Source organism: Myotis myotis, unplaced genomic scaffold (genome assembly GCF_014108235.1).
Source record: "Myotis myotis isolate mMyoMyo1 unplaced genomic scaffold, mMyoMyo1.p scaffold_m19_p_10, whole genome shotgun sequence".
In the NCBI taxonomy this organism is placed as follows: domain Eukaryota; kingdom Metazoa; phylum Chordata; class Mammalia; order Chiroptera; family Vespertilionidae; genus Myotis; species Myotis myotis.
The window spans coordinates 5,932,731-5,956,963 of NW_023416314.1; the positions used below are offsets into that span (position 1 = coordinate 5,932,731).

A 24,233-nucleotide genomic window follows, 5' to 3' on the forward strand; every position below is an offset into this window, starting at 1 on the left:
ATTACCCACCGTGGTCCATCCAAATGCAGCCGGTGGGACATGTCAACCACAGCACCTTGTCAGCTGAGGAAGTGTCTTCCTTCTCAAAGAGGAGCAGCTGTTTCAGGCCTCTTTCGGCACATGGATCCCAATTGCTATAGGAAGGCGAATGCTGAGGCCTGAGCAGTCATAAATCTGTTTCTTTTTAAAATATATATATTTTTATTTATTTCAGAGAGGGAGAGAGAGATAGAAACATCAATGATGAGAGAGAATCATTGATTGGCTGCCTCCTGGACACCCTCTAGTGGGGATTGAGCCAGCAACCCCGGGCATGTGCCCTTGACTGGAATTGAACCCGGGACCCTTTAGTCCACAGGCTGGCTCTCTATCCACTGAGCCAAACCAGCTAGGGCTTAAATCTGTTTCTTTATAAATAACATTAGTGGCCCGATGCATGAAATTTGTGCAAGGGGCTCGGCCCTCGTAGCCTCGGCTTTGTCCAGAAAGTCATCCGGGAGATCCTTCGGCTGTCCGGTCTAATTAGTATATTACACTTTTATTATTATGGATAGTCCCCCTAGACTAGCGCTTTTCCAGCAGCTAATGCATGTTGGCCTGGAAATCAAGATTGCCTAAGTAGTGAAAGGTGGATAAGAGAATTCTATAAAGCAATTACCTTTCTATCTATCTTTTTTTTTAAAAGAAATTTCACTCTCTTTTTTTAAAATTACACTTTATTTATTTATTTTTAAATCATCACCCGAGGATATTTTTCCATTGATCTTTTAGAGAGAGTGGAAGAGAGAGGGAAAGACAGAGAGAAACATCGATGTGAGAGAAACACATTGATTGGTTGCCACCTGCAGGAGCCCCGGACAGGGCCTGCACTGGGGAGGAGTCTGCAACCGAGGTTCCTGCCTTTGACTGGAATCAAACCTGGGACCCTTTGGTCCACAGGCTGATGCTTTATCCACTGAGCCAAACCGGCGAGGGCACAATTACCTTTTCTAAATACCACATCTTGCCACTCTTCACCCCCCTTGCTTGTTTGGGTTATAGATCTATAGGTCTGGTTAAGTTCCTTTCTTTAAGTTGAAGAAGCAACAACTTTAAATTTTTTTGTGTGTTCTAATGAGGATGAGAATGTATTACTGGTTGAGGGCATTCCCACTGAAGCCTTTAAACTTTGGACCATGAGGAGGATGAGAACCTAGTCCTCAGGTTGCTTCAGGGGCTCTGAATTCTCTAGGCACCTGCTCTGTGCTTGCCTCTTGTTTTTACTGGTTTCTAGAAAGAAGAAATGTTAACTCCTGCTCGTGGCTGTGAGGATTAGCTTGGGAGACGTCAGGGGCCTGTTAAGTGGGTCAGTGAATCCTAGACTCTGTCCCTGTTGTCTAGGTGATGGATCTGGAAAGAATTCCTGAGAGGGGGCTAGGCCTGCAGCCCCCATAGCCCCTGACAGTGTTTCGGTGCCCATGTGCTCAAGGTGCAATGCAGAGAAACGGGCTCTGCAGCTGCGAGCTTCAGCCTCACATCCCCGGCTTGTCATAGCTTTGCTGTTCTTCTGGAGATTTAAAATTCCATTTCCCCCCAAATCTGAACAGTTCCTTTCAAGGCCAGTAACTATATCAGAACTTAAGAATTGTTGCGAGTTGTTCATGACAGTTTGAAACTAGTGTGGCAGACTTATAAGTAACTCTGGGAGTAAGTCAAGTAAACCTTTACCATGCCCAAGCAGGTGTTCCTCTTTTGACCTGTTACCCTTTTCCTTATCATGTCCTAGCTTCATTGATATATCACTGCTCCTTTGTCCATCCTGGTGCTGTCCACACCCCAGCACTTTTTCCCTGCTGAGGCACCTTCCACTCTTTCCTCTCCTTTGGCATCAGCCCAGAGCTGATTTGCTGTGATTACTCTGCTGGTATTGCTTGTGTGTATGAAGGATCAGTATATTGGAAACAGATTTTCCTTCAAGTATTCAAAGATAGTAAAACACATACTATATTAGTCTACAAACTTGGGCCCAGGATGGTAATGGTAGTGAGTAAAAACAAAACAAAACTTTCCCTGGCCAGGTGGCTCAGTTGGTTGAGCATCAGCCGTACACAAAAAGGTTGTGGGTTTGATTCCCAGTCAGGGCACATACCTAGATTGGGGGTTCAATCCCAGTTGGGATGCATATGAGAGGCAACTAATAGCTGTTTCTCACATCAATGTTTCTCTCACTCTCCCTTCCTCTCTCTAAAATCAATAAAAACATATCCTTGGGTAAGGACTAAAAAGAAACAACACACACACACACACACACAAAAACCAGAAGCTCTTTAAAATGCTAGATTACCAATTCTGGTAAATTTCTTCTCAGTGAATTACACTTCAAGGCAACCTTGTTGTGTAAAAGATGTCCTAGAACTGGGTCATTTATTCATTCAACAAATATTTGTTCTTACTGTGGGCCAGGTACTGTGTTAGGCAGTAGGAGTAAGATGGATAAGAACATGTCTCTGGGCCCTAGCTGGTTTGGCTCAGTGGATACAGTGTCAGCCTGCAGACTGAAGGGTACCGGGTTCAATTCCGGGCAACGGCATACTCCTGGGTTGCAGGCTCCATCCCCAGTAGGGTGCATGCAGAAGGCAGCTGATTGATAATTCTCTCTCATCATTGATTTTCTATCTCTCTCCCTTCCTCTTTGAAATACACACACACGCACACACACGCACACGCACACAAATATATATATAAGAAAAACTTTAAAAAAACATGTATCTGGGATTAATTAATGAAAGTTGGCTTCTAAACAACTGTTCATAATAATTGTTTCTCTTCCTTTTATCACAGCCTGACTTCGCCCAGTCCTATCCACAGTGCAAAGAGCGAATCCATTATCACCCAGTCGGAGGAGAAGGCAGAGTTTGTGATTATTCCCTCCGAAGGAGTAGAGAACAGGACAGGTACTATTTCTTGGGTGCTTGGGTTGGCTCAGGAATAGCTCTCAGCTTGAAGAGCTTGGGGATCCTTGTGCCTCTCCATAGTCCGTGTCTGCAGGCTCAGCTCTGCAGGGCTCTAATGCTTTAGGGCAGTGGTCGGCAAACCGCGGCTCACGAGCCACATGCGGCTCTTTGACCCCTTGAGTGTGGCTCTTCCACAAAATACCACGTGCGGGTGCGCCCACGTACAGTGCGATTGAAACTTCCTGGCCCATGCGCAGAAGTCGGTTTTCGGAAAGGAGATAGACGAAACAAGTATACAAGACGAGTGTGGATGGGAGAGTTGGAAGGGGTCGACCTCAGTGAACGTACCTCAATTTGATTCAGGACTTTTTTAGCAAAGGCCAGCTTAGGAGGACCCTAATTAAGTTAATAACAAGGTACCTACCTATATAGTTTAAGTTTAAAAAATTTGGCTCTCAGAAGAAATTTCAGTCGTTGTACTGTTGATATTTGGCTCTGTTGACTAATGAGTTTGCCGACCACTGCTTTAGAGCCAACAAACGTAGTTACCCTCTTAGAGAATGTCACTTCCGATGTCCTAGCTGTCAAAAATCTTGCAGCAGTATAGACAGGCTGTTCCTCGGCCCTCTGCCTATGAATTAGGAAATGACTTTGGAACAGTCGGAAGCCTTATTCACATAAATAGATTTTATGATTTCTGTGTTACACAAATAATTTCAGTCCTTCTCTTGCTTAAATTAGGGCCAGGAAAATAGAGGAGTTGCTGAGGCGTCTGTGAGAACGTACAGTTGAGAGCAGGTCTACATCAGGTTTGGTCTGAGGGCTACAGAAAGGACCACGAGGAGTTCCCTTTGTTTAGACTTCTTCCTCTGTTTCAGTTGCTCTCTGTTTACTCACATAAACACAGAGGAAAACAGGAAGAAGCAAAACACGTGATTTAGATAGAGTTTTATTCGCCTATTAGGGGACACAATGCAACCGACGCCCTCAGAAGAAAAACTGGAATTGATTTCTTCCTTATTCTATTCCCTCTCTAAACCTGGCATTAGTATCAAAGAATACGACTGAGCATATTACTGAGTCAGACACTCCTGGGACCTGAGGAGGGAGAGGGAGAGCACTGATGGAGTGCTTGCTCTGGGCTCCACACCACATGGCCCTGGGCATAAATTACCTCATTTAATCTTCACAGAAACCCAGAGGGATTCGACTTACTATACTCATTTTTATGAATGAAATTAGAAGAGCTTGAAATTAAAAGGCAGGAAAATAAAACAAAACCAGAGAGAGAGAGATTAAACAATTTGTGCAAATATGCTTTACTGGTTCGTTTCCTGTGTGAGACACTGTTACATGACAGAATGGTCTCTGAATCTCCGGAGCAACCAACAGGACTTTCGTTTTCATGGCCACTGACAGCTTCCCTCTTTGTACCTGGCAGAATCAAGCTCCGGGAGAACCAGTTCTAGAGAATTAATAGTAAAATCTATATGTCCCACACCAAGACTCCCAAAGAGGAGGTCTTATTGCTTCCTAAACGTTCTGAAGAGGATGTGTTTCCCCAACAGAGGAAGTGTTGCTCCCTGGAGCCCGGGGTCCGAGTTAACAGCCAATTCTTTGTGTCTCACAACCCCACCTGGTGGCGAGTCCAGGCTGTGAGCGAGGACAGGTTCAGGAGGCAGTGACCTGAACCTGTGAATGCGAGGACTGTGAACGCTTCCTGCCGGACTCTCAGTTTTCTTCAACATGGACTGTACTCCCTCCTTTCGTGTTGTAGGGGAGACAGACTCTCCATTTTCCCGAGACTGGCGACCAGGTAGCCCCACCACCTGTCTGGAGACCTCATGGGAAGAACAGCTGTTGGAACAACAAGAACATTTAGAAAAAGAAATGGAGGAAGCCAAGAAAATGATATCAGGATTACAGGTAGCTCCTTCCCTTGTCGTTTGTCTTCCGCGCACCAACTGATTATTATTCTTAAGTCACTGGTGTCAGTTGAAAATAAACTGACTCAGTTTTGTGTGAGGTCAGAGTTGAATGGGAAGTTTAGACAGAGGGAGTGTGACTCAAAGGGCAGACAATTCCTTCTCTGTGAGTAAAGCTCTTACATGGGCCAGATGGACTCCTGTTTACAACACAGTTGTCAGGAGTTCCACGAGCCTGGGAGCCATCAAGCCCTACCAAACCCTTGTTCTGGCTCTCAGCTCACAGGTGGGTTCCTGCCCGAGCTGCAGCTACAGCCGTGCAGTTGCAGCTTTCCCCAAATAATGGCACTCTGAAGAGTCAGGGATTGTCTCCTAGGACTGTTTCAGGAAGGGTGCGGGAGCCCGTAATACCAAGGTCTCTGTCTGAATCTAGCGAAAGGATTCCGCTCGCTCCTAATGCGTTTGCGAGTGAATGCCAAGGCTTCATCATCAGGTAGAAGAGGTTTTCTTTGAGCAACAAAGCCCTTCAGTCTTTCCTATACCTTCAGTGCCAGCTCAGGAAATCTCCCAGAGGCCGGCTGACCCACTTGACTTGGTTTCTACCCTGAAATGACCCCCCAGCCCTCTGTCTTTGTGCATCTGTCTCTATTTGGGGGAGCCCTTGTCGTGTGCTGATGACCCTGAAATTGTCTAGGAATATTCCTTTCTGTTTGTGCTGGGAACTGCACTGCTCTTGAATTGTCAAATATTTATGGAGACATAAACAAAGCCCACATTATGTGAGTGGTTCTGGCAGCCGGCTGGCGGCGGAGGCGGTGCTGCCAGCCAACCAGCAACAGGGTGAGGACACAAAGGGTTCCTTAAAAAAAGGGAGACTGGTGCTTGGTAAAATATTTGCATAATGTATGCCCCAGGAACGGAGTAGGGTTGGAGGAATGTTTACTGCCTAAATATTCCTCCCTGGAGAGTTGTTGATTTCCCACCCATTTTCTTTGTATGTTTTAAATTTTTAAAAAATATATTTTTATTGATTTCAGAGTGGAAGGAAGAGGGAGAGAGAGATAGAAATATCAATATGAGAGAGAATCACTGATCAGCTGCCTCCTGCACACCCCACAATGGGGATTGAGCTGGCAACCCAGGCATATGCCCTGACTGGGAATCAAACCATGATCTCCTGGTTCATAGGTTGACGCTGAACCACTGAGCTACACAGGCTGGGCTCTTTGTATATTTTAAATGTCTGCCTTTTAGATAAACATTTTCTGCCACTCCATTGAGGAATGGTTTAATTAATGGGATGTGTGTGTGTGTGTGTGTGTGTGTGTGCGCGCTGAAAAACTTTGGGGTTACACCCAACCAGGTTTCCCCCAGGATAATGTGATTATATGAACATAGATATTCATCAGTTTGGTTTGCATTTTTCAGCCTGGAAGAAACCCGATGGCGGATTACACAGAAAAAGAAGAGAATCGATAGGCAGAAAGTCAGCATCCTAATATCCTCTGCAAACAGAGGTGTTTAATCACAGCCACATGACCACAATGAGAATTCAGTTCCCTTATGGAATACAATGGGGCTCACAGCAGCCACTGGAGTTTTAACTCCTTCAGGGATGAACAAGTTGCGTGCTAAGCCACACCCGGTTTCTGACTTATTCGTAGGCTCTCGTTAGAGCCCATCCAGCACTTTGCCAATAGGGTCAGTGTTTCTGTAACATGGCTCTCCCTTAGATACCTGCAGCTCTGTGGCTTCTTACACTTGTCTATGCATACCTCTTGCCACAATCCTACGGGATAACCAAATTAATTTGATTTACTAAACTTTTAGTATTAGTGCTTGGTAGACCAACCAATGGTTGGATTCATATATACCAACATTTGTGGTTAATTTGTGTTATACTATTTATTGAAACAGGATTTCATCTCTGTAACTCTTCTCTTGACTGGATTAAGAAAGCTCGTGATATAAGACGAGGACACATTTTTAAATCTTTCATTCAGCTGGTAGGTCTTGTAATACCTGCCTGCAGGGGTAGATCCAAGTTTTGTGAATCCAAAAGTACACATTTTGGGAGGCCATCTTTAAGATTACAGCCTGGCCGGTGTGGCTCAGTGGTTGAGTGTCGACCATGGTTCGATTCCGGTTAGGGCACATGCTAGGGTTGAGGACTCCCAGGTTGCAGACTCAATCCCTAGTGGGGGGCTCAATCCCCATGCAGGAGGCAGCTATCGATGATTCTTTCTCATTGATGTTTCTATCTCTCCCTCTCCCTTCCTCTCTGAAATCAATAAAATATATATATTTTTTAAAAGATTAAGATTACAGATTACGCATCCAATATTAGATATAGGAACTTGGGAGGGCAGAACAGGTGTGGGGCCCTTGAGTTTGAGCTTCCTTAGCTTTAGGGTAAATCTGCCCCCACCCCACCCCCCTATTCTGATGAAAACAAAGCCTGGTGTGGGGAGTGGAAATGAATGCCCATATTTCTCTGCAAGTATGTTTTCCTTCTTGTTCTATCAGGTTGCCTTGGGGAGTAAAAATGCAGAATTATTCTAACAAACCCAAGGCAGTGCTATAAATTCTAACTAATTTATTATAATAAGCTTTTATATGCTAGGAAATTCTGCACTGCTTTTGGTTCATTTCCCAGCTGGCAAAATTCAGTTTGAGGGGCTCTGGTTTTGAAATGCCGCTTCCAAAAGGAATGTTTATTTTAGATTGTTTTCTGGAGCCAAAGAGCCTTGGAGCAGAGGAACTCCAGATAGACCCACGGTGAGCAGTTGGAGGACCGGGGTCACAAATTACCAAGGGGATTTCTGGAGGAAGCCCAGAGTGATTTCACTAAGGGATGAGCCCACCAACCCCAGACTCAGTTCTCTCATGGAGTTACATTTCTTTCTGTGTTTGTGGTTACCCAGGCCTTGCTGCTCAGTGGGTCCTTGCCCGAAGATGAGCAGGACAGGCCCTTGGCCCTCTGTGAACCAGGAGTCAATCCCGAGGAGCAACTGGTGAGCTCCATCTTTTGTGACAAAACCAAATGATCTGGTTCATGTACTTGATTTGTTTTTAGCATTTGACCCCGTTGTCTGCACCTGCTTGAAATCCTCTCTTCCCTAACTCCAACTCTCCTGGTTTTTCTCTTCTGTTTTAGAGTACTTTTCCCTCCTTTTTTTCTTCCTTTCATTCATTCAATCAACCAGCAAATACTTACTGAGTGCTGACTGTGCTAGTTGCTGTTTCAAGGTGCTGGAGATATGCTAATGCCAGAACAGTCCCAGGACCCTACCCTCGGGCATTACATTCAGAGGCCTTTTCTGCCTGAGCCTTAAATGCTTGCTCCTAGGGCCCTCTCCTTCTCATGCTTTCCCCTGGGTAATAGGTGCCCCCATGGCCTCATTCACCTCCCACCTGACTCAGATGTCACCTCAAATATTTATTTCTAGCACAGTTTCTCTGTGGACTTCTAGATTTATATATTGCAACATGCAATTGCCTGTTATTACCTCCACTTGTGTATTCCATCAGCATCTCCATTTCAATGAATCCTAAATTAAACAGCTTTTCTCTCCCTTCTCTCACCACCACCAAAACTACTCGTCCTTTTGGATTGTGTTTTTACTGTCCATCTTGCCAAATACCCAAAACAAAAATCTAAATATCATTTTTTTCAATCCTTCCTGACCCTTCCCTCTATAACCAATTAGTCACTAAATTTTGTCAGTTGACTTTTTAAATATCTTCAGTTTTCTCCATTCTCACAGCCACTACTTTAATTCAGGCCTTTATCCAATATTCTAGCGACCTTCTAACTAGTTTTCCTGAATCCTCTCCTGTTCTTCCCGATTCATTTTGTATAAAACAGCAAAAATGATTTACCTTTAAGGGAAACCTCATTTTGTCATCTCTTCGCCTAAAATGTTTCATGGATTCCCCATTGCCCTCTCTGGCCTTTCATGATCTGGTCCCTAGTTTTCTCTCCAGCTTCATCCCTTGCTATTTCTCTTTGCCTTTGCCCAACCTCCTGCATCCAACACATACTTACTTACTCTACTATAAACTCTGTCCATATTCATCTGCTTCCATCTCCCTGGTCATATGCGTCCACTAGAGAGTAGGCACTGTTTTCTATCCTTTGTATCCACAGTAGTCAGTGTTCAATAGATATCTATTGAATGAATGGCCTCTAAATTTCACAGCATAGGTACTTAACCATCTCTTTTTGCCTTATATTCAGATTATAATCCAAAGTCGTCTGGATCAGAGTGTGGAGGAGAATCAGGACCTAAAGGTATGTCAGGACGTGCACATTTACCCTTTGAAAAAAATTCAAACTTCAGGACAGTAATAGGGAGGGGGTAAGGGATGCAGACTCATGACTCTAGCTGTACCTATGTCTGTATTATGCCTTTGATTGAAAGAGAGATGTGTTCTATATATGGCAAAAGGTAACATCTTTTTAATCTCAGTGATGAGTAATAGGCATCTATGCCATTATACCTTTATATGTTTGAAATGTTTCATTATTTTTTTAACTAATATAAAATAAAAACTGGATCTATTATCAGTATGCTCTTTTTTATAATTGACATAAACGTATTAGTTTCAGATAAACATCTTATTGATTTCATATATATTATGTGGGTATATATATAGAAATGATCACATAGTTAAAATTTTTTTCTTGTGATGATATCTTTTAAGATCTACTCTCTTAGCAACTTTCAAATATGCAGTATAATATTATCAAATATAGTCCAGTATCTTTTTGTTGTTGTTAATCCTCACCCAAGAATATTTTCCCATTCATTTCTAGAGGGAGTAGGAGGGAGGCGGGGAGACACAGAGAGAGAAACATTGATGTGAGAGACACACATTGACTAGTTGCCTCTCACATGCACCCCGACTGAAGCCAGGAGCCTTCAGTCTGCAGGCCGACACTCTGTCCACTGAGCCAAACTGACTAGGGCAGAGTCCAGATCTTTTTAAATAAATACTTCCCAGAATTCTTTTAGGTCAGTGGATCTTAACACATTGCGGATGAATCACGAGAATTCTCACTTCACAGTGTTTTACAAAGTATCATAATTTAAAAAGATATTAGCTTGTAAGAACATGTAATAAATAACTTCAAAATGCTATGGGTTATTTAATTTTAAAGCGTGCCTTTAACATTTATGTAAAACGTTTTTGTACTCATTCAATAAAAACTTATCTGGCCACTGGGTTAAAGCTAGCAATAAAACTACTGGTCCGCAATGTGTTAACTTTTTTTTGAGCCATAAGTATAGCCTAAAACCATTAACCCTCTCCCCAGAAATATGCAAGAGCACATGCACACACACTCATTGACTTGAATTTTTGAAGCCCATCTGTGGAGTCCAGGTTAACCGTTTCCATTTCGGATGTGTTAATTCCAAACTCTTGATGTGATGCAATAAGAAGAGAGTGGGTCCGAGTTATGGGTGTTCCTCTCCTACAATCTCTTTCCTAGTGATAATCATATACATATGTTTAACCTACTGTCAAGGAGGGGTAATTACTTGGCACTGCATTATTGGGCTAAATTTATTTTTGTTTGGTCCATGAAAAACAACATGCTCTTGGAGAATCAGAAGCAGTTTGACCCTTGGCTAAACATTAGAAACGAAGATAATCATTGAAGACATTGGGGGTAGGCATATTGAGATGGATCACATATTTCATGAGAGGGATTTAGATTATTATGATTCCGTTTCCTGGGGGTGAAGATTGCTAATTGTAGGAATGAAAGCCTATGGGACTGTGTGGTGTCTTCTTTCTTGGCGTTGAGCCTGGGTGCCATAGGGCAGAATGGACTGGGTCAGCTTTCACTGTTCACTGGACCAGACCTTTCTGCCTCAGTAGACAGTTAATTTTTCATAGAATGGTTTTCTGAGTTTTGTGTTCCTACTGACAGAACGAGGTAATGCATCTGAAGCAGCCCAGATGCTCCATCTCATCTAACTGTGTTTGGTTTGCAGAAGGACTTGCTGAAATGTAAACAAGAAGCCAGAAACTTACAGGGGATAAAGGTAAAAAGGAAGATATTTAAATCTTTAAATAAATTATCTACAAGGTCGAGTAGTCTACTGGTAAGAGTAGGTGCTAGGAGGCTGGATGGGTCCTCTAGTCTTTCTTTGTATACATGGTAGGGCCTTTGGCAGACTCTGTGCTGTTAGGAAAGGGAGAGCTTTGTGGATGGGAAGTGAGACGTGGTAAGGAATATACACCTTTGTTTTGCTGAGGCTTATTTCTGGGGGGTTATGACCCCTGGTGCTGCCACTTCCCTCTGTGCTGCCTTGTTTGTTTCTATCTGTAAACAATCAATTCCTACAGTTCTCTTCAGTTTTATTTTTTTATCTGTTCTAAAGAGGTATATCCTCTTAAAAATTGTTATTTACTTAGTTCTTGAATAGTTAATATTATTCAAATGGTTTAAAGTTAATAAGGTACAAAAAGATAATCCTTGAAAAGCCTGACTTCTGGCCCTGTCCCCCCAGTCACCTAGTTCTCTCTCCTGGAGGCAACTTACCAATTATCAACAAATTCTATATAATAAAAGTCTGATATGCTGTGTCCGGTTGACTGGTTGGCCAAAGTGTAATATGCTAATGATGTGCTAAGACCATTCAACTGCTTACTGTGACATGCACTAACCACCAGGGGGCAGACGCTCCAACTGGTAGGTTAGCTTGCTGCTGGGATCCAGCTGATCGCGGCTGAGCAAGATGGACTGGACATGCCCTGGAACCCTCCCATGGTGCCTCACTGGCTGGCCAACCTCCCGCATCTCTTCCCAGCCCTGATCATGCACTGGTTGGATCCCTCGGCCTGGCCTGTGCCCTCTTGCAAGCTGGGACCCCTCGGGGTATGTCGGAGAGCCAGTTTTGGCCCGATCCCACAGGGGGAGCGCTGCTCAGCCAGAAGCTATCAGTCGGACATCCCCGCAAGGGTGAAATTCGTGCACTGGGTCTCCCGTCCGATTGGTAGCTATGATGTGCACTGACCACCAGGGGGCAGACACTTAATGCAGGAGCTGCCAAGCTGCGGTGACTTGACAGCTGTGGTTCTCAGGTGACGCATCCAGAACCAGAGAGGAGGGAGCCCGATTCTGGGGTGCATCACCTGGGAACCATCCTCTTGCAATCCGGGACCCCTCAGCAGATGTCGGAGAGCCAGTTTTGGCCTGATCCCTGCAGGCCAAGCCAAGGGACCCCACTGGTGCACGAATCTGTGCACCAGGCCTCTAGTACATACATAATTTTCCCTCAAATAATAGTATACAGCAAATACAGCTTGACATGTTGCTTGTGGCTGCACAGTGTGCCACTGTATGTGATTATTTAATCACTTGCTCATACAACCAGTGATATAGCTTATCACCTTGAATGTATGTTATTTCACCCAAGTGGGAGCATGTCTGTGTATAAATACTGGAAGTGGAAAACAGTGTTCCCCTCTTCCCTGCACTTCCATTCGTGGGCTAGACTAGAGCGTTTTCAGAGCCTGAGTCCTTTGAGATACTTCAGAAACAAATGTGTTCCATGGTCAAATACATTTGAGATCTGCCCTCTGGACTTGAAGAGTCACAGTGAATAGTAACATATTAAAGGACCCGGGGAGGTTTCTCGTAAGGAAGGTGGCCCAAAGCAAGGTTAGAATTATTAACCACAGAAGCGCTTTTCCTCCCATGGAGCATGGGAAACGTTCCTCTGAGCTGCTGGTGCCAGGGCCTCTTAGGCTGCCTTTGCCACGTGCCGTCCTGGCAGACAGCATGTTCAGGAATGGGCTCCCACCTTCTCCAGGGCCCGCACTGTTTCTTTGTGGTCTGTAAAGAGGAAAGTCAGGGTCAATACGTTGGGATGCAGCCCCAGTCCACAGTTCCATTGGAGGTCACAGTGGTTGGAGGAATGACCCTTTTAAGTAAGCATGTATAACTCACCTTTTCTTAAGCATGGGAGGAACCAAGAGTGTCCAAGCTGAGAGAAGGATAGCCTGAAGTTGGTAAGGTTCTAGGATATGGGAGGAGGAACCATAGTCCAAGAGCAGTTCTGAGCATGGAACTATGTATATTCCCAGTTCTGGTCCAGGTTAGGCATGGAAGTGCCGGCAGGTGCAGGGGTCTGGGAGGCGGGGTGGAGGGACCTCAGGGATTCTGGATGAATAGGGTGGCAGGCAGAGACAGGCCCCAGCCTGCTAGGGAATGGGGAGTTGGCAGCGAGGTAGACTGAGTATTTACATGCCCAAGACATAGATGAGAAAGCCAGGGGGGAGAAAGGAGAGTGCATCGTCCAACGTCACTGTCACAAAAGTAAGTGGTGAACTTGTCATTTGAATTTAAGTCCTTTTTATTCCCCAAGACCTCGCCCTAGGACACCACACTGTCAGGAATGACGCAGAGGGTAGTGGTGAGTACCAAGTGAAGGAAAATCAGGTTTCATGTAGTTTGCTGGACAATGGATAGGATTGTCCTTTAGGTGCCACTGTCCTGGAAGGGGCAGAAAACCCCTGCTCATCTCCTGTGGTCACTGAAGTCACTCCCACCGGCACTGCCAGAACTAATGCTGAATACGCAGTGAGGGGTTTAATAACTTAGTAATAACCGGCTGGCTGATTAATTGGGACCACAATAATCAGTATGCTTCTCCCCCAGGATGCCTTGCAGCAGAGGTTGACTCAGCAGGACACATCTGTTCTTCAGCTCAAACAAGAACTACTGCGGGCAAATATGGACAAAGACGAGCTGCACAACCAGAATGTAAGTTAAATGAATGAACTGTGACCTCACTGAACCCCAGGAGCAAAACAGGGTCCTGCGTGAAGTCCCGTTAGGTCTGCTGTCCTGATCTCTCAATTTCAGGTTGTCTGCTCTCAGTGTCTGCAGTTATTTTATTTCCTGTCAGACTTGCGTCTGTTCCCAAGGGAGGGCCTCCAACACACTGGCCTCAAGCCCTTCAGCGTTGAGGCCACCGAGACACGGAGGCTACACTGTGTGTCCACAGTCTGTGTAGACACGCAGAGCAGCTGTGTGACTCTACCGCAGCCCTGCCCTCTGCTTCCCACAGGAACCCTGGTTACTGAATAGCTAGTTTCCTGCTGGGCTTGGCAGACAGCACCTCCCTGCCATTAATTCTTTCTTACCCTTCTTGCAGGTGGATCTGCAGAGGAAGCTAGATGAGAGGAACCGGCTCTTGGGAGAATATAAAGTAAGAATGAACGTCAGTTTGGAAATAATTTCCACCTGACCTTGTCTTATGAACAGCCCATGTTGCTGTTGTTCAAAGAGCACTTAAGTACTCTGTGCTCATCCTTGCTTTTGGCAAGGAAATCCTTTTCTGTGTTCCCTTGATTCACTCACCCTAACCCTGAAGGTAGAGAGCATGGCTAGGAGAAGGAGCACAGAATTAGGAGTGTGGAAACTTCAGATTAGTCCTAACCTTTCTATCTAACTAGCATGGATAGCATGTAGTGGTCCTTTTGCAAACAGTAGTTCCCTTTCTCCTTACCCTTCCAAGAATCCTTTGCGCTGTGCAAGACTGCTGTGGTGTGTGTGGTGTGGGGTGTAGCTTGAGGAAAGCACTGTTCCCCCAAGGCTCCGCTTTCCTCCGATGGAAGTTGCACAGCAAGGGGGAAACTGTTCGATGTTCTTGACTTTGCCACATCTGAAAGCTCTGTCTCTACTGCAGAAGGAGCTGGGGCAGAAGGACCGCCTGCTTCAGCATCACCAGGCCAAGCTGGAGGAAGCACTCCGGAAACTCTCTGAGGCCAGTTACCAGCAGGTGGGGACATCTTCAGCCACTGACTTTCCTGTCCCTGTGGCCTGAAGAAATGCTTTCCTGACTTAGTCTCTGGTTGCAGGTGGATCTAGAGCGGGAGCTAGAACACAAAGATGTCCTTTTGGCTCACTGTATGAAAAGAGAGACAGATGAGGTAACCTCCAACTCGGGGTCTCCCTCCCACATTTACAAGGGCAAAGAGGGGGGTTTTGTTTCTGAATCAGGACGGAACCAAGGCCACAGGTCAGTTTTTTAGGAGGTTATTTGGTGAGGGGGTTATGAATACAGATTCCAGGATAAGAAAATCTGGTTTCAGATACATCTTTACCACTTGTTAAAATTAACTTTATTGGTGTAACATTGGTACATCTTTACCACTTTTGACCATTGTGTGACTTTAATTTACTTGCTTCTGAACCTTAGAAATAAGGCTCATCTGGAAAATGGAAATAATAGTGGCCCTCTCTGCCATTATGAAGAATACATAAAATAACCCAGGTATGGGGGGTGGGAGTGTCTGGGGAGAGGTCAATGGGGGGAAAAGGAGACATATATAATACTTTCAATAATAAAGAGTTTAAATTAAAAAAAAAATAATAATCCCGGTAGATGACTAAACATAGTCCTGGTAGATCCACCTGGCTCAGAATCAGGATCAAGAAAAGTTAGTCATTACGTGGTTGGTGTGGCTCCGTAGTTGAGCATCGACCCATGAACCAGGAGGTCACAGTTCAATTCCCAGTCAGGGCACATGCCCGGGTTACTGGTTTGATTCCCAGTAGGGGGCGTGCAGGAGGCAGCTGATCAATGATTCTTTTTTTTTTTTTTTTTAGTTTTATTTTTAAGTTTTTAGTTTTATTGAATTTTTACAGAGAGGAAAGGAGAGGAATAGAGAGTTAGAAACATCAATCAGCTGCCTCCTGCACACCTCTTGCTGGGAATGTGCCTGCAACCAAGGTACATGCCCTTGACCAGAATCGAACCTGGGACCCTTCAGTCTGCAGGCCAAGGCTCTATCCACTGAGCCAAACCGGTTAGGGAAGTGGTTCTCAACCTGTGGGTCCCGACCCCTTTGGCAGTAGAACGACCCTTTCACAGGGGTCGCCTAAGACCATCCTGCATATCAGATATTTACATTATGATTCATAACAGTAGCAACATTACAGTTACGAAGTAGCAACGTAAATAATTTTATGGTTGGGTCACAACATGAGGAACTGTATTTAAAGGGCCAGAAGGTTAAGAACCACTGTGTTAGGACATCAATGATTCTTAATATTGTTGTTTCTATCCCTCTCTCCCTCTCCCTTCCTCTCTCTCTGAAATCAATAAAAAGATATTTCAAAAAGAAAGGAAGAAGGAAGGAAGGAAGGAAGGAAGGGAGGGAGGGAGGGAGGGAGGGAGGGAGGGAGGGAGGAAGGAAGGAAGGAAGGAAGGAAGGAAGGAAGGAAGGAAGGAAGGAAGGAAGGAAGGAAGGTTAGTCATCGTTTTTATTTTTAAATGACTGAAGCAAAGGCCAGAGGTGCTGTAGCAGCATTCTCAGGCCCTCCAGTGGCCAGGCAGAGTCTAGGTTGGGGGCTTCCCAGCTGAGGTTTCCCTTTTGTTTATTCTACATTCAACAGTGCCTGTGAAGGGTCAAGTACAGGGGATGCAGTGATGAACAAAGGGGAAAAAAACCCTGTACATTCTAATAGAGATATGAAACAGATATATAATTATATAATTATAAACTGTGTCAGGAAGTGACGAATGTAAAGAAGAAAAGTAAGACAGGACATCTTGGTTTGGAATTCTCTCACAACAAGCATCATTTCTTCTTGCTGCTGTAGGTGACCAATTACAACAGTCACAGCTCTCAAAGCAATGGTTTTCTCCCTCCGGCGGCAGGAAAAGGAGCTGCTTCAATCACTCCTAGAGGGGTAAGTTCTTAAGATTTGAGTGCAGACCTGCCACTTCCAGCTGAAACCAGAAGAGCATCTTAGCCATCACCAGTGGGCTCGCCTTTTGTATCCCACTTCCCTATTCTTGCATCTGTTGGGTGTGTAAAGATCTGAGGCACTTGTTACCCGAAATGAAGAATTGGTGGGAAACAGTAGGCCTGCTTCTGTGGAGGACCATTTCCTATAATCCACACCTCCTCCCTCAAAAATAAAAGATCTATTCTGGAAATTTCTCCCCTATGTCTTCTTAAGCCCAGTGGCCAGGATATGGTTAATGACATGACCCTGCAGCATGCCAGCAGCACCTCACTCTCGCCCACAGACCAGCGACCTGCAGCTCGTGCGCGATGCTCTCCGCAGCCTGCGCAACAGCTTCAGCGGCCACGACCCTCAGCACCACACCATCGACAGCCTGGAGCAGGGCATCTCCAGCCTCATGGAGCGCCTGCATGTCATGGAGACCCAGAAGAAGCAAGAAAAAAGGGTAATCCTCGTTCTCTGCTGTTTCTCTTAGGCAAGCTCCCAACGAAGCTTAACTTTATCCATTTTAGTCTAGAGGAAGGCAGTGCTAAAGGATGAGACCCTGCTGAAGGTTGCAGTTGCTTTTCTCTTTGGTTTTCCTTTTCATCATGGTTTGACAATCCAGGGAGGGAGTTCATGATAACTCTCACTCCTAGCAACTGTTTAGCTGTTGGAGGAATTGTGGTGCTTGGCCCCATAGCTCTCTCTTTACTGCTTATTTCCCTTCCCCTTCTCCCCTGAATGAGCTCGCATCAGATGAGGCAATATATGGGAAATGCTTGAAAATTAGAAAGCTTTTTATAAATGTGCATTATTATTGTTAGAATAAATATGTACAGTTTTATACACTGTGGAAGAAGATGTATATTTTAGGCAAATGGTAGAACGAGTATATTTTAGGCACACTTTTAAAATTTAAATTTCTTGGTTAAGTTCTGCCGTTGATCATAATTCTTGTGATTTTTGTGTGGCTCTCCAGGTTCGGGGCAAGTCACCCAGAACTCAAGCAGGTAGTGAATACCGGGAGTCCTGGCCCCCTAATTCCAGTAAGTGCTCATTATTGCTCAGTAAGGTCTCCTAGAATATTAGATCAGACGTTAGTATTTTGTGGATCGAATTTTTTTATATAATTTAACTTTTATAATGTGTTGTTTCTGGAGCAATACTAGTTAGTATTGAGTTATTTCTAGGACTATGAAGATACCATCATCATCACTCCTATCACTTCAAGTACCATTTAACCATGTGCAGGGTGCTGTTCTGTTGACTCAGAAAGGCTAAAATATCTTTGGGAAATACTATAAGCTTAAAACATTTATACCAAATAAAACAAAATTTAAGACAACAAAAACACACACAAATCATCCTACAACCCAAATAGCACAGAAAATTCCAGTTCTTTCTTGCACCAATAAGCTTGATTTTAGGGGGGATTTTCCTTAAAACTTTGATTGCTTATTATGTCATTTGGTTTAAGTCCTGCAAAATCGTTGCGCCATCTAGTGGTCATGGCTAGGTATTATTTTTTACCTGCTCTATGCCTACTCATTACATTTCCCCCCCCTATTCATTCCAACATGTTGGAAATCTACCCTGCCTCATAATTTCTATTTTACTCTGTATCTTACCTTTTGATTTAATAACATTCACATTTTCTTATCTTTTATAGTTTACCCAGACCCAATCTAAAAGTATGTAAATAATTTTCAAAAACCAAATAGTATAAAGCTAACCATAACCAGTTTTATATTTCACATATGCAATTAAGAAAATAATAATAAACAAAACCTAAAGTATGTCCTGGCCAGTGTTTCTTAGTGGTTAGAGCGTTGGCCTGCAGACCATAGGGTCTGGGTTCGATTCCTGTCAAGGGCACATACCTTGGTTGCAGGCTTCTCCTGCATGCAGGAGGCAACCAATTGATGTGTTTCTCTCACATTGATGTTTCTCACTATCCTTCCCTCTCTCTTCCACTCTTTATAAAAGATCAATGGAAAAATATTAACAACAATAAAAAATAAACATGAAACCTTGGCCAGCGTGGCTCAGTGGTTGAGTCTTGACCTATGAAGCAGGAGGTCACAGTTCGATTTGCAGTCAGGGCACATGCTTGAGTTGTGGGCTCCTCAGTGGGGGACATGCAGGAGGCAGATGATAATGATTCTTTCTCATCATTGATGTTTCTATCTTTTCCTCTCCCTTCCTCTCTGAAATCAATAAAAAAAATATATTTTAAAATGAAATCAATAAAAATGTATATTTTTTAAAAACCATACTAAGATATCATTTAAAATAGGGAAATATGAAAAAGAAGAGTAAAATAAACCCAAAGGAAGCAGAAGGAAGGAACTATTAAATATAAGAATAGAAATCCATGACATTGAAAACTGAAAATTAGAACAAAACCAAACAGAAAACTGGTCCTTTGAAAAGTATAATAAAATGGATAAAACTATAGCCAGACTGCCCAAGGAAAAAAAGGAAAGACACAAATTACCATTAGAAATGAAAGAGAGAACAACACTATAGATTTTACAGATATTACACGCATACTAAGGAACAAACAACTTTATGCCCATAATTTTGACAACTTTGATGAAATGTATAAATTCCTGGAAAGACACAAACTACCAAAATTTACTCAAGAGGAAATAGATAAGCTGAATAGGTTTATAGTTATAATAAAATTGAATTTGTAGTTTAAGATGTTCCATCCATCAAGGAAAACTCCAGAGTCTGATAGATTCACTTAAGAAAAAAATAATACAATTTCATACCAACTCTTCCAGAAAATAAGAGAAGCAACATTTCCTAACACATTTTATTTTACCCTGATTCCAATCAGTATCTCTGATGAACATAGATGCAGGAAAAGAAAGAAAAGGCATAGAGATTTGAAAAGAAGATGCAAAACTGCTCTGTTTGTATGACATGATTGTCTATAGGGCATATCCCAAATAATCTATAATAAAGCTACTAAAACTAAGAAATGAGATTAGCCCGGCCTCTGTAGTTCAGTGGTTGAACGTCAACCTATGAACCAGGAGGTCACGGTTTGATTATGGGTCAGGGCATGTGCTGGCTCCATCCCTGGTAGGGGGTGTGTGAGAGGCAACCAATCAATGATTCTCTCTCATTGATATTTCTATTTCTCCCTCTCTCTCTGAAATAATATATATATGTTATATATATATATATATATATATATATATATATATATATATATATATATATATATATTTTTAAATAAATGAGTTTGGGATCCTTTTGTAGTTCATAAGTGTGATGATTGGGTATTCATGCTGCTGTGTGAGATGTGCCTCCCACGAACCTTGTTACACCTTTGGCACATTACCTGTCTGACGTGAAAAAAAGAAAAAAGAAATGAGTTTAGCAAGGTTACCGGACACAACTGTACTTCTATATACTAGCAATGAATACTTGGAAATAGAAAAAAAAATTTAAGTACCACTTATAGTAGGACCAAAAAGCATTAAATACATAGGTACCAACCAATCTTATAAAATATGTGCAACGTTTCTATGTTGAAAACTATAGAACACAGCCCAGCTGGCATAGCTCTGTGGTTGAGCATCGACCTATGAACCAGGAGGTCACAGGCTGATTCCTAGTCAGGGCACATGCACAGATTGCAGGCTCGATCCCCACTGTGGGTGTGCAGGAGGCAGCTGATTAATGGTTCTCTCTCATCATTGATGTTTCTATCTCTCCCTCCCTTTCCCATCCTCTCTGAAATCAATAAAAATATATTTTAAAAAAGAAAACTATAGAACACAGATGAAATAAATCAAAGAATATAAAAAGAAATGGGAAGATATACCATGTTTCTTGATTAGAATACTCAATATTGTTAAGATGATCCATTCTCCCCAAATAATTTATAGCTTCAATCATATTCCAATAAAAATCCTTTTGTAGATATAAACAAGCTGATTCTAAAATGTATATGGAATAATAAAGGGATTAAAATAGCCACACAGGCTGGAGGGGGTTAATGGGGGGGGGGGGGGTAACATATGTAATACTTTTAACAATAAGGAATTATTTTTTTTAAAAAAAAGGAATAGCCGTACAGAAAAAGTTGAGAAAGATGAACAAAGTATTTGGATGACCACACTATCTGATTTCAAACCTAAAAAGTTAGTACAGTATAGGTGAATGCATAGACACATAGATTAGTGGAACAAAACAGATAGGTCAGAAATATTTGGCCAGTAGATTTTCAGTAGCTGTGAAAGGGCTAGTCAATGGCAAAAGGAACGAAGGTTTAGGTTACCCAACCAGAAAAAAAAAATACAACACAGAAGGATAGGCTTTTCAACACATGGTCCTGGAGTAATTACAGACCCATGTAAAAACAGTCTTGACACATACCTTATGCCGTATACAAAAATTAACTCCAAATGATCATGAACTTAAAAACTAAAATTGATTTGTGATGCCTTTTAAAGTTATGTGTTAAATTAACACACACACACACACACACACACACACACACACACACAAAGATTTGTTTTGGGGTCTTTTATTTGAGCTTTTTGTACATGCTTTTCATAGTAATTTCACACTGAAGTAACAATTATTTTAACATGATTTAATGTTGTGTAAGGCTTGCTCTCCCTCATTACTCTCGTTTTCACGGGGAAAGTCTGTAATCCAACTCCGTCTTCTTTACTAATCAACTGAAACTGCTCTCTAAGTCATCGATGACCTAGTTACTAAACCTGTTTTTAGTTACTAGGCCTCTGTGTGGCATTTGACTTCATGATTCCCCTTTCTTTGAAATTCACCCAGAATGTGACGTAACATTTGTACTAACTTGGGCTGCCATAACAAAACACCATGGACTGAGTGACTTAAAAAACAGGAGTTTATTTTCTCACAGTTCTCTAAAATCAGGGTGCCAGCATGGCCAGGTTTTGGTGAGGGAGAGCTCTCTTCCTGGCTTGCAGATGGCTACCTTCTTGTTGTGTCCTCACATGGTGGAGAGAGAGTTCTGATGTCTGTTCCTCGTCTTATAAAGGCACCAGTTCTATGTGGTCAGGGCTCCACTCTTATAACGTCCCTTAACTTTAATCCATTCTTAAAGATACTGTCTGTAATACCATCACACTAGGGTTTATGGTTTCAACATATGAATTTGGGAAGGGCAGGATTCAGTACATAGCAATATTATTTTCACATTTTATTATATTGTAATTGTTTTGCTATTTCACCCCACTAGACTTTGAGCTCCTTAAAGATGGGGATTGGATCTAATTTATTTTTGCATCTCTAGTATTTGATACATAAAGGCAACCAATAAACATTTTAAAGTATGACATAACTCACCTCTCTATCCCTATATTAGTTAATAGTACTGTCATGCATCTTTTTTTTTTTTTATTGTTGACAGACTTACAGATGTCCTCCGTTTCCCCCACCTCTACCCTCTTTCACCCCTCCTCCCCCCAGCCTTCGCCACATTGTCTACATCCATGGGCTATGCATATATGCATATATGTTCTTGGGCTAATCTCTTCCGTTCCCCCTCCGCTCTGAGATCTGCCAGTCCGTTCCATGTATCCATGCTCTGGTCCTATTTTGTTCATTAGATTCCACATATGAGATCATATGGTATTTGTCTTTCTCTGACGGGCTTATTTTGCTTAGCATAATAATCTCCATGTCCATCCAAGCTGTCACAGAGTTCCTTCTTCTTTACAGCCACGTAGTCAGAAAGATTACATGCACCCCTATGTTCATTGCCATGTTATTTACAATAGCCAAGATCTGGAAACAGCCCAGTGCACATTAGTGGATGAATGGATAAGGAAGATGTGGTACATTTACACAGTGGAATACTGCCATGCATCTTTTCCCCCCAGATTGTACTTCCCTTTTACCCCCAACATTCAACTGTATCCCAAGTACCAAGACTTTTCCCTTCTAAAAGTCCCTCAAATCTGCCTTAGCCGGTTTGGTTCAGTGGATAGAGCTTCGGATTTGAAGGGTCCCTGGGTTTGATTCCCATCAAGGGCATATGCTTGAGCCCCAGTAGGGGGCGTGCAGGAGGCAGCCAATCAATGGTTCTCTCACATCATTGATGTTTCTATCTCTCCCTCTCCCTTCCTTCCTGAAATCAATAAAAATATATTTAGAAAAATAAAAGATAAAGGTTCCTCAAATCCATTCCTTCTCTGACTCCATTTTGCCCTTCCTCATCTTTCAGATTGTTTTTAATTGCCTGTTAATGGGATGACTGGTTTCTAGTTTCTCCCATCCAACTCATACTTTACTTTGCTGCTAGATTGGCCTTCCTACTGTCTGATTATGTCACTCTTTTTCATTATCTCCCCAGAGCTTACGACTAATATCTAAATGTTTTATGCTGGCAGAGTCCTTGTGATCTGTCCAGCCTTACTAGTTAACTTTTAATTTTTAAAATACATGATCACATTCCATGCACATACATGTATCCTTCCCTCTTGGAATGCCCTTTTCGACTTCTCTATCTGATGATTTTTTTTAAGTGCTTTATGGGGCCTTCTGATCTCTTCCAGGTGGAATTAACCACTCCATCTTCAGTCCTTCTGTGCAGTTTGCACAAGTCTGATTTCAGTGTAATTATTTATATCCATATTTGTCATCCATACTAGACTGTAAACTCTTTGAGGTCAGAGACCACATATGGTTGATTCTATATTCTCGAAATTTAGCACATGGTAAGTGTACAATAAATGTTTGTTGAATGAATGAATCAATCAATCAATAATAAAATTTAGTGATTAAAGTGACTGTTTTAGGTGCTAGAGTCCACGGAGCATGTTGGCATATAGTTTTAATAACTGGCATTCTTTGAAGAAAAATTCTGAAAACTGACTGTGATTGCTATACAAAGAATGAATGTTCCCTTGTCTTTCTTCCCCTGTATTAATTCTTCCCTCACACTCTCCTTTGTTTGAAACCCCTTCCTAGAAATGCTCTCCTGTGGCTGCCAGTTTGAATGGGATCAATGTCTAGAAAAAGTTAAGAAGAAAATATATGTAGATGGAATTGCAGGACAGATTTTTTTATTTTAATCTCACCTGAGGATATATTTTTCCATTGATTTTTTTCTTTTTTTGAGAGAGAGTGGAAGAGAGGGAGGGGAAGAGGGTGGGTGGACAGGCATCAACGTGAGAGAGACACATCAATCAGTTGTCTCCCACACATGCCCTGACCAGGGCAGGGATCCAACCTGAAACCCAGGTATGTGCCCTTGACCAGAATCGAACTCATGACCCTTTGGTGTGCCGGCCGATGCTCTAAACACTGAACACCAGCTAGGGCACAGGACAGATATTTTAATGACACTTTATTATTTTTTGGTCCTTATGATAAGAGTTTCTGATTGGTCTTTCCTCCTGTTCTTTTAAAGTCATAATCACAAGTACTCATTAATAAAAAAGTTTCCAGTCCTGGTTGGTGTGGGTCAGTTGGTTGAAGTGTCATTGTCATTGGGTTCTATTCCCAGTCAGGGCACATACCCAGGTTGCGGTTCATTCTGGTCAGGGAACCTACCAATCAGTGTTTCTCTCTCACATTGATGTTTCTCTCTCCCCCACCCCTCTA

General features: G+C 42.7%; 1 protein-coding gene and 1 non-coding gene across 14 annotated transcripts in view; both read left to right on the forward strand.

Annotated features, from left to right (window-relative positions):
* DIXDC1 (DIX domain containing 1) overlaps nucleotides 1-24,233 on the forward strand; it is a 72,841-nt gene that overhangs the window by 40,091 nt on the left and 8,517 nt on the right. For 5 of the 13 annotated variants that reach the window (XM_036324343.1, XM_036324350.1, XM_036324353.1 and 2 more), the window contains 12 exons: nucleotides 2,821-2,933; nucleotides 4,711-4,859; nucleotides 7,783-7,872; nucleotides 9,099-9,152; nucleotides 10,864-10,914; nucleotides 13,536-13,640; nucleotides 14,035-14,088; nucleotides 14,569-14,661; nucleotides 14,741-14,812; nucleotides 16,488-16,577; nucleotides 16,921-17,082; nucleotides 17,599-17,665. In XM_036324343.1, coding sequence (XP_036180236.1) covers nucleotides 2,821-2,933; nucleotides 4,711-4,859; nucleotides 7,783-7,872; nucleotides 9,099-9,152; nucleotides 10,864-10,914; nucleotides 13,536-13,640; nucleotides 14,035-14,088; nucleotides 14,569-14,661; nucleotides 14,741-14,812; nucleotides 16,488-16,577; nucleotides 16,921-17,082; nucleotides 17,599-17,665 — 1,100 coding nt within the window. Of the gene's footprint in view, nucleotides 1-2,820; nucleotides 2,934-4,710; nucleotides 4,860-7,782; nucleotides 7,873-9,098; nucleotides 9,153-10,863; nucleotides 10,915-13,535; nucleotides 13,641-14,034; nucleotides 14,089-14,568; nucleotides 14,662-14,740; nucleotides 14,813-16,487; nucleotides 16,578-16,850; nucleotides 17,083-17,598; nucleotides 17,666-24,233 lie in introns of all 13 variants that reach the window. The other 8 variants (XR_004970302.1, XR_004970301.1, XM_036324344.1 and 5 more) reach the window with 5 other exon arrangements.
* Nucleotides 19,881-19,984, forward strand: LOC118665610. Its single transcript, XR_004970706.1, has one exon. It is a non-coding gene; the product is annotated as a small nucleolar RNA U13 (small nucleolar RNA).